Below are 10,560 nucleotides of genomic sequence, written 5' to 3' on the forward strand. Positions count from 1 at the left end.
GCTGTGCCTGGCCAGTGAAAACACAGGGGACAACCATACGGAGGAAAATCCTGTAGTCTAAAATTCGCCACACGACATTGAAATCCCAAAGGCTTGTCCTGTGGCTTTGTTTTTGCAGCTGCAACAATTGTCCCACAACTTGTCTGGGCTAAATGAATTGATCTTCAGACCTTGAAACTGCTTTAGTTGAATGGATTTTAGATGTGAATGCAGATGCAGCTCAGATCTTGCACAGAAGTTCTGTCTCAGAAAATATAGTATTGTGGGTATTTCTCAGTATTGGTAGACAGTGGGCCTAATTAAAAAAAAAAACATCTGTGATGGGAGCTCTCAAACATTTCACCTCATGGTGGATACAGGCTAATATAAGCAAATGATGTTAAGTAACACTGCAAACCATGCTTATTACAAAGCATTTCATGGCATAATAGGGATAACAGGACAAAATCAATCTCAATAGACTATCAAATGAATTGCATAAAATATGACAACCAAATGTAGTAGTAATAGTAGAAGATGTTGTTAATTAGAATTACTGATGTTAACATCACTTTCATGCTGTAACTGATGAAGGTGGGGCTGATATTTATTACTTTATATATTGGTGGGTATCAATAAATACTTATCACATCTTAATCATCATAATCGTCATACATCATAATTTATTTGTTGATTATATTTTTTGTTATTAATCTCAATCTGTGAAGTAATGAGTAACTAAATTTATCAGATAAATGTAGTGGAGTAAAAATCTGAAAATGCTGAGAAGAAGAATTAATGACATTGACAGACTTCTCTCTTCAGTGTGTCTCTTTCAGTATCTTTGTCATTCACAAACATCCTCCACCGACATGAGTGACTCCTCGGCAGCTGAGTAACAACAGCAGCACATGCTCTGACTCCGCCTTTATGCTGGATTGAACCAATAGCGTGTTAGAACTGCATCCGGAGGTCCCGCCCAGTCCGCGTGAATCAGGGAAACATGGCAGCTACCATCAACGGCAACTTGGACATCTCAGCGTCTTTCGCTGGCATTTTGAATGAAAACCACTGCCCTGAACACGTGCAGGTTTTAAAAACATTTACGACTACGTTACGGGACAAGGAATACAGGTGTGAATAGAGACATTTACTGCAATTTTAAGTGGAAACTGTGAGTGTTAGCTTACCGGCTAAGCTAGCCAGAAATCCAACTGTCAGCTACGTACTCAGAAATATAACGTCCAGCGTAGTTTAACGTTACGGGTCCATTACTGCTATTATTCAGGCCCGTTTTGTTGTCCTTTCTTTGTTAATAAACAGTAAGTTGGAAGTTAATTCTCCCACCTAACCGCAGTATAGCATACATTCACTTTACTAATCTATTAATTGCAGCAGTTTTATAACTTTAAAGGACGACTGTCCAAGCTATCCGTGTCTCGGGAAATTTTGAGTCGTCATGGCAGGATTAGCACAGGTGTAACTAATAGCATTAATGATGGCACACTTCCGGCAATGCAAAGCAGAATTTGATAATGTTATTAGCTACACATGTGTCTGACAAACTAGAATGTTAACCGTGAAATCGGGCTGTTCAACTTCAAGCCCACATTTTGCCCCTGGTTACCACCAGGCTCGGGTGCTAGTGCACCAAAGTAACCATGCTGCCGCCCTTTTCGTTGTCCCAGAGATGCTGTGGAGGCGGAGGCGTTCTCCAGTCTTTTCAAGGTGTTGTCCCGACTGTGTGATGAGCTGCAGGCTGTCAGCAGTGAGGATCAGGACTTGCGGTCTGTCCCCCTACAGCTGCAGTTGACCGCTGAGTGCTTCCGGGCTCAGAGGAACGCCTGCATCCAGAGCTCTCGCAACCAGAGTCTGCTCAGGTACCTTCAGATATAATGTGTTAATGAGATAGTGGGAAAACAGCAAGGTGCTCTTTAGCTAGAAAGATCAAGAATTCAGGATTTGTAGATGGGAGAATATGAAAAAGATATAGAAACATCATGAAGTGAATAGTGCTATTGTTAGATTGCATAACGCAATATGTGTTTATTTTATCATGTCCTAAGGGAGGACAGTAAGGGAGCAACTGAACATACAGCAAGTGCATGATAATAGAATTATAATATAATTTTTCCCTCTAGGGAACTTGGCTTCATTCAGGTGTCTCTTAAACTCCTGAGCCTCCTTCAGACCACAAATTTGGAGAGCAGAGATGACATATGTGAACGTAAGTCTAAAATTCGGTAATTGGTACTTAATAAACCTTTTTGAAACTGATTTCTTTTTTTCAAATCTTCCAGCACTTTGTTGTGGGATCCAGTTCCTTGGTAACTTAGCGGTTGGAAACCAAATGTGCAAAGATGACATTTGGCAACTAAGCTTCCCGAATCTTCTCTTGTAAGTTTTGTGTGCCACAGTTAATTTGTTTTTAACACAGTAAGCAACACTTTTTGAAGAAAAAAGATCATTTTTCAAACACTGTTTATTGATCACAAGTTGATCAAACAGTTTATGTGATACCACATTAAGCCCTTTGTTTTTTACACTCATGCACACTCTCCATCAGTATTTGCATTTGTGAAAGCTTTATCACATACTTTTGTAGCCAAGCTATTTGTACTCACACTGGGTGTACCCAAACATGTGTGAACAGGGAACTGCTCAGTGTTGATGATGAGAAGGCAGTAAACTATGCCTCGATGGTATTCCACACATGTCTGGATGAAACCAAGGTGGAAGAACTGTCTGAGCCGCAGAACATCCATGTTGCTCTCAGGGTGATGGAGCTCTGTAGGACCCAACCTGACCTGGACTGGACGTAAGTGTGTGTGTCTGTGTTAGTGTGTTTAAGCAGTTGTTAGTTTATATCTTTAAAGAGTTAACAGTGTGTATATCATTTCAAGCTGTTTTCTGCTACTTGTTGATAAAGTTTTTATTTTATATTTATTAATTTACAGGGTTCTCACTGCCACCCAGCATTTCCTCAAATCCTCAGCTCTGGTGGAGAGCATGTACTCTGGGATGTCTCACCATGAGAGGTACTTAGTTTTAAATTTAGAGACAGACGGTAAAATGTCACTGTACTGCAACCTTCTCATATAATACAGAAACTGATCAAACCTCAGATAGAAGACCTTTCTGATACTGCAGAAAAGCAAGTTGATGCACCCAAAAAAGTTACCTTCTTATCACGATACTACCTATCGTGGAGTACTACCTAGTATGCATAGAGAATACAATCCTGATTCCAAAAAAGTTCGGACACTGTGTAAAACAAGTAACACAGAATTTCATAATTTGTTAATCCTTTTTGACATATACTCAGAACAGTACAAAGACAATATATTTAATGTTCTACCTCATCAGCTTCATTGATTTTTGTAAATATCTGCTTATTCTGAATTTGATGCATCAACACGTTTCAAACAAGTTGGGACAGGAGCAACTAAAGACTGGGAAAGTTGTGGAACGCTCCAAAAACACCTGTTTGGATCATTCCACAGGCAAACAGGTTGATTGGTAACAGGTGATAGTATCACGATTGTGTATGCAAGGAGCATCCTGGAAAGGCTCAGTTGTTCACAAGCGAGGGTGGAGCGAGGTTTATCACTTTGTGAACACATGATTATATAAAGGAGATTGCCACATTGGGCTCATGTTCATTCTGTTTTTATTTATGTTTTACACAGCACCCAACTTTCTTGCATCAGGATCGTACTAATATGTTTTTAAAAAGTGCTACAAATGAGTGTGTGTTTATTTTTCAGAGTCACTCTATTAGAGCTGCTCTTTGCCCAGCTAAGAGAGGAGGACTCAGAGGAGTGTGGTGTCCCTGCCAGTGTGGCTCGCTTCCTGGCTAGTTCCTTCCAAAAAGGTTGTGGAGCTGTGTTGACACTCGCCACCGGCTCCGCTTCCAGTGATGAGGTACAGATAGTAAAGCTCACTGGTGTCTCCTCCCCAGGCCTCAAAAACACAGAGAGGTTTAGCAGACCTGTGGAACTGGTCTTTCCTGCATGTAATGAGTGAACTTTAACATTTGGAAAGCTTTTTCCAGTTTTAGTTTTTCATTTTCTAACTCAATGTGATCTCACACAACATCCTTCCTTCATGTGATTGACACCTGTTTGTTGCAATCCCCTGTAGGTCCTGCAGGAGGCACTGACAGTGATAAGTCTGCTGGATGTGCTATGTGAGATGACCTCAGACCTCAGGCAGTTCATGTTCCTGCAGGACCATCCTGACCTTCTAACGACCACTGTTGGTAAATGAAAACACACGCTCACACAACTTTTTCTGACCAGGTCCACAACTGGAGTTTGTGGGTTGAATTAGGTTAGAAATAGAATACAATAAAAATGTCATCTATAGACAATAAACTTGATAAAACAGCCAGACCCAAATAAAAACAGTACATGCCTATAGTGCATTATATACTGTAGAAATCAAATTCCATAATTCCACATTCATAACCTGAGTAATTTCCTGTATTCAATTGAACTTAGAGTTACTGTAAATTAATTTTTCTTCATCTCTTTGTGCTTTCGTACTTTTCACCCTTTCCATTTTCTCCATTTACATTTTCTCTGCAGAGCTCCTGGAGCAGGTGCATGCTATAGGGAAGGCCAGCAAGAATATTTTCAGTGCTGCACAAAACTTCTCCTTCAGTGGAGATGGAGGCTCTTCCTCCAATTCTCCTGTCATCAGCTTCAAGGCTCACCTCATCAGGCTGATAGGAAACCTCTGTCACAACAATACCAACAACCAGAACAAGGTTAGGAATGAATGAATGAATGAAAGAACAGAAGAGGGTGCTTTCACACCTGTAGTTCGGTTCAGTTGGTCAAACCAAGGAAAAAAATACACGTTGTTATGTATAATAATATAAAGTTCTGGTCCAGTTTGCGTTCACACTGAGACCCCATTTACACCTGGTACTAAAATCCAATTTGTATCTGGATAAAGAAAAATGCTTGTTAATTCAAGGTGTAACTGCATCATGATTGAAATGTGATCAGATCTTTCTGACCACATCTGGATCTGGTTTGGCTGACTCTGGCATTGTGTTCAAATCTTAGGTAGGTGTAAACACAATCCAATACAACTTGCTGGAATCTGTACACAACATTGATGTGGATATTTTAGCTAACATATAACATAGGCTTCTGTTCACATTCAGAGAGCGACTAGCTAGAAGGCTATAAGACCAGTTATATGTCTTTTCTATGCCATGAAAGTGCCGGAATATGCATTATTCAACAGAAGTACGTAAAGATAAAAGAAATACAGGTGGGAAATTAATGATATACATTTGGAAATTACTGTGTGTGTTCTGGTGTGTGCTTCGCTCATCTGTGTAGATGATCTGTTGTTAAAAAGGCATATAATTTATCTAGTCACAGAGTAGCCTACATGCCATTAAAAATACCAGGTGTTAACACAAAGGAAAGATTGGGCCGTTCATTATCCGGATGTCCTGCAGTCATATGCCTTGTTATTAGTAATCCCATATCCACTATAAATATCTGCCATTTGAAAAATTTGATCAAAATCAGCTTCTACAAATAACTACCGGTGTAATGAGGGAAAATGCACATTAGATTTTTTTCCCCTTTTATTTTTCTAACCCACTGAGATCCCTCCTCTAATGGGATCTGGGGTCTTTAAAGATGTATTAAGCACCCTTGTTCAGTCTAACGCAATGGGGTCGTTGGTCAAGAAGAGGGTTTAGAGGCCCTCCTGGTCTTGCTTTGACAGACCTATCTCTGCACTAAATTAGCATGTTTAAAGCGTAGGTCTTAGTAATGGGCTGTTGTGTGAAACCACATGATCTCCTGAGGACTGAGGACCACAAATGAGTGTAACATCTAATGAAGCATGAGGCTGTGTGTTGTTACGACTGCAAGCTTAAGAGCTCTTTCAACACGACAGTTTGGTTTTGCACTGAAATGTGAACCATTCCCTCTCTCGCTTTAGTGATTTTATCAGTTTCACTCCATCGCCATCTGTCAGCATCTCACTATTAACATAAAGCACAGATAGACAATAAAGGGTGGGGGGGTGTTTGACCTCTATCTATGGCACATTATAGACTCAGTCCTACTTAATAGAAACAGATTTGTGGAATGCTTGTGGGATGGCCACCCTCAGTTGGCCTCTCTGTAATATTTATGGATGCTGATCTGTGGTCTGTCAGTGGTCAGAAATCACCCCATATCTGTTTTCACTAAGATCTCTTCCAGTAAACCAAATGTCATTCTGTTCACCTTTGGGAGAGATTGTAATTTCAGATGTGCATGCAAAGCGCAGAACTGCGTGTACCAGGCTGAAGTCAGGGTCCAGTTGCTTGTTATTCATCTCTTTATGGGTTTGGACATAATGTAAGCAACTTCAGACAATCATTTGGAAAGTGGAAAATGCAGACCTGGGTGCTTGTATAGTCAGCGACTTCGCTTCTTTGACAGTATAAATGACATTTTCTCAAACTCAGCACTTTGTCTTGTTATGGAGCTGCTACCAGTATGTTTGGAGGGTAACCACAACGGCAAGGGGGAGGCAACAGCAAGCAAAGACAACAATTAAGCCTATAGAATCCGACACATGATACAGAGCAGATCACCATGTTGTGACGGTCTTGAATTAACCCAAAACCACACTGCTGCTTTTGCATGGATGTGAGGGACACTTAGGTCCAATGCGTTTCTTGCCTTTAAATGAATTGGTACTGTTTCTCTTTAAAAAGTGATTACTGGCAGGAATGCACAGCTTGACCAAATACTACAATTCACTTTTGCCACGCCATAGAAAGCACTGACACATGAAATGTGTGGCGAAACCTGTCGATGCTATTAATACTGCTCTCATCTGTTGCTCTGAAAATGCTATGAGAGGCTGTCGGTACAGATACTCTGATTAAACATTGTGAAATTTGCTGCCATTGAACTAAGAAATTTGTCAACAAAACTATTGTTCCACACCTGGTATTCGTTGTCATAACTACTGGAAAATTTTCAGCGATGCCAAACATGGAAAGGGAAAACAAACATCTTTACCAGTCCATTCTTTTACATCTTACTGAACTTGTTTCCTCAGGTGAGAGAACTGGAAGGCATCCCCCTCATCTTGGACAACTGCAACATAGACAGCAACAACCCGTGTATCCTTTGTTGACAGAAGTTGATGGTCTGGAAATACAAACACATCTGTGTTTATGTACATATATTTCAAGTTTATCTAAATCATTGTTCATATTTCTACCCAGAAGTCATTTAGTCATTGTGTATCTTATCCTGGCACTTGCAGAATTGAATTTGGCATGTTTGCACAGGATAGCTGGTGGGTGTGCAACCAGAAGTAAGTGTTGCATCAACCTTTGATTGCTGCAGTCTGTGTGTAAACCGGCCAGCCAAACTTGTTGAAATTTTCACACAGTGTCCACCACCTCTCAGTACATCTTCAGTGAAGCACATCAACTGATTGGTTGCGTTCATTATTGGGGTGTTTTGGGCTTCTTGTAAATGCTGCGTTTTGTTTTGAGGAACATTCAAGTCAAGTCTGTCCCTGTATCAGAGAATTAAGTCAGTTCTATGGTAATTATTTAGACCACAGTGGTGTTTTTGTATTAGATTGCATTTTGATATGGGTTTCTGAGTTTTGTCAGACCCCTGCTTGAGGGCGGCAGAATGTTTAAACACCTCTCAATATGATGCAATCCAGTACAACAGCATTACAAAGCACAGCCTCAAAAATTACCGTAAACTTGTATCAACATCTCTCTGACACACTGGTAAAGCTTCACAAAGGTAGGAGTTATTGAAGATTTTGTGCATTGGTTTGTCTGATATAGTCATAGCTCTTTGTACTGTAAGATGAAGGTTTGCAGTGCCTTTTTTTCACAACAGTTAGAGAGGCTTTGAGAACACACTGATTTCTGTTTTCTTTGGACTACACTGTTGGTCACTGAGCTCCAACCCCTGAGTCGTTCTCATGTCCAGCCCCCGCTGGGCATCCTGCTACCAGTTGGTATTAGCTGGCTAAAGAGAGGGCATCGTGCCAGGTTGTCTTTTAACCAGGTCAATAGTCGCCACTGAGCCTTTGTCCCCATGCCCCTGTCCCACACACACAATGTCCACCCTGTCCATCTTTTTCATGAAGGTGTCAGCATTTATTTTAGTTAAGAAAAAGATTGTTAAAGAAAAAGGATGTTCATGGATTGACGCAGGAAACTCAAGAGTGTTGAGTTGAGAACGCTTTGTATAACCTGTCTGTGAAACTGTACTCAGAGACCTAAGGCAAATACCATAGATAATAGAATTTGACTTCCTAACTGTTAACCCCTCTGCCAGTCTACCTGTCGTCCATCTACCTGTCTGTCTAGTTTGTTTTTACACATGTGTGTTTTTTCATAAAGTTGATTTTGTGAATGCATTTCTGTGACATCTGCTTGCACATGCTCATACAGAGCGTTAGATATTGTTTGTTATGATCTTAACCAGATGCCTCTAGTTATCAGCCAGTGGGCCATCTTTGCCATCAGGAACCTCCTCGAACACAACCAGCAGAACCAGGAGCTGGTCGCCACCCTGGAACGACGTGGCGCCGCTGACTACTCTGCGCTCAGGGAGCTGGGTTTCCTGGTGGAGGAGCGAGATGGAAGCTTGCTGCTCAAACCAATGAGGAAAGACTCTTGAAAAGCTTGGAAGAGCAGCCAGGAGAGGAGGCCCTCAACCCCCGCAAGCAGGTTTTCATGTGAAGTATTTATTTAGAACCAATAGGGTACATGTGCATATGAAAGCCCTTGTGTGTGAACACGTACTCTTGTTGTAATACAAGCCCCATTAGTGTTACCTAATACTTAAGCTTCATCTGCAGGTGAATGACATGTCCACTAACAATACATAAGTTCTGTACCTGTCCACAATAATTGGCAGCCACACTGGTGATAGATTAAGCAGCTTTAGAGTGAGATATTTCTATCAGAGAAGTATGTCTAATTACTTTTCTACCTCAATAATGCTTGCACTCATTCCCTGATGGGGCTTAAGGTATTCTTGATACACAAAAGGCCCATGGGGTCCCCCTGGTATATAAGCAGGAGCTCTTGTTTTGTCTTGACCTGAGTCTGGGAAATGAAGAGTTTGGGAGCGGCGAGCGCATGCTGGTACCTTTTGGCTAGGCTGATGCTTTGTGTTTTAATCCAAAGACAAAGAGCACCACAGTGTCTGGGCTTTTCACTTTTCTCAGACACCAGTGTTACCAGCAGGGGTTGGGGTTTAATCCCACGCCCATGGTGACTTCTGCAGTAACCGCGAAACAGAGAATGACCAAAACATGATGTAATCAACCCCCTCACCGCCTTACCTACTTCAGTGGCAGTGTCCCCCCATGAACACTTAAAATAACTGCTTATCTAAACAGTCATAATATTACTAACATAATCTAAGGACAGCTAAGTGTAAAATGCAATACTAAAACAACAACTGAAGCTATGCATGTTTTGTAATTTAAAGACAATGCTCAGTATGCAGTAGGAGATATACTCGCTTTTGCAATGCTTCTTGTATTAAGGATCTAACAGTAACAGGTTTTGCACTCAACATCGTCTAGTGAATGTCATCCTACTCTCTTATCTTATCCTTAATCTTCTAATTCTATCCTGTTGCACAATACTTTAGATAGATAAGGCATCAGGGCTAATGGCATGCGTCATATATCATTAACCTTCTTTAAACTCACAACATGGAGTTCATGTTCTACACCATAGACCGCCTCTCTTTGCGACAAACAAGCTATAATTGAGTTTTGTCAGACTGCATAGACTTTCTTAGAGATTTAGTAAATTCTGTACTTTATGTAGCGCTCTAGCTATGTGTTTGCCAGTGTGTGAGATAGTGATAGATTAGTAGATGATGAATGAAAGCATACTGACAGTGTACATCTGAAGAGTGAGTGAGTGAGTGAGTGAGTGAATCAGACCAGAAGCATTAGTTTGCAGAATGACATCCCTCCCTGCTCCTCCTGTTGCTGGATAAGCTGAACAGTCCTGACACCTCAACAATGCAGTGCTTTACGGGCCTGCCCACACCCTGCTCCACCCTGTTTGCTCTGCCTCTGATTTTTAATGACAAAATGTATTGAAACAATCGGCTGGACTCTCCCCTCAATCCGCCGGCATAGTGAAGGGAGCTTATGCGGTTCCGGTCCCGAGGATTTCAGACAGCTAACAAAACAGCTGTTACTTGCGCTCGACTGGCTGGCTGCAATGCTTTTCAGCCCCACAGGAAAGAGGCTGTGCGAGTCAGCCGCGCTGAATTAGGTGGCATGGCCGCGGCCGACTGTTCACCTCCTAACACATTAGCACCACATCAGCCAAGGCCAGAAGTTCTTGTGTTTCCCATATCAGCGTTTTATACCACAGGCCTCTGCGATATTGTATCTGTGCCTTCTGGTTTGACTGGCCTTCAGCAAAAACAAAACAAAACAAAAAAACACTTTGTCAGGGTGTAAAATATATGCTTCATGTTTGGGTCAAATAATATGTTTATATCATGCAAAATAAAGTACTGTGTGTGAAAAAACGCTTTT

At 41.2% G+C, this 10,560-nt stretch overlaps 1 protein-coding gene across 1 annotated transcript; it reads left to right on the forward strand.

Annotated features, from left to right (window-relative positions):
• The first annotated feature begins 567 nt into the window (after nucleotides 1-567).
• On the forward strand, nucleotides 568-10,521 carry atxn10 (ataxin 10). Its single transcript, XM_041964435.1, has 12 exons — nucleotides 568-573; nucleotides 938-1,113; nucleotides 1,668-1,859; nucleotides 2,121-2,206; nucleotides 2,280-2,376; nucleotides 2,633-2,797; nucleotides 2,937-3,017; nucleotides 3,747-3,903; nucleotides 4,123-4,240; nucleotides 4,569-4,750; nucleotides 7,069-7,132; nucleotides 8,482-10,521. The coding sequence occupies exons 1-12, from the start codon at nucleotides 568-570 to the stop codon at nucleotides 8,664-8,666; spliced, it is 1,509 nt and encodes a 502-aa protein (XP_041820369.1). The 3' UTR covers nucleotides 8,667-10,521.
• Nucleotides 10,522-10,560: the final 39 nt, after the last annotated feature.

The sequence above is a fragment of the Chelmon rostratus genome, chromosome 22, assembly GCF_017976325.1.
Source record: "Chelmon rostratus isolate fCheRos1 chromosome 22, fCheRos1.pri, whole genome shotgun sequence".
Lineage (NCBI taxonomy): Eukaryota > Metazoa > Chordata > Actinopteri > Chaetodontiformes > Chaetodontidae > Chelmon > Chelmon rostratus.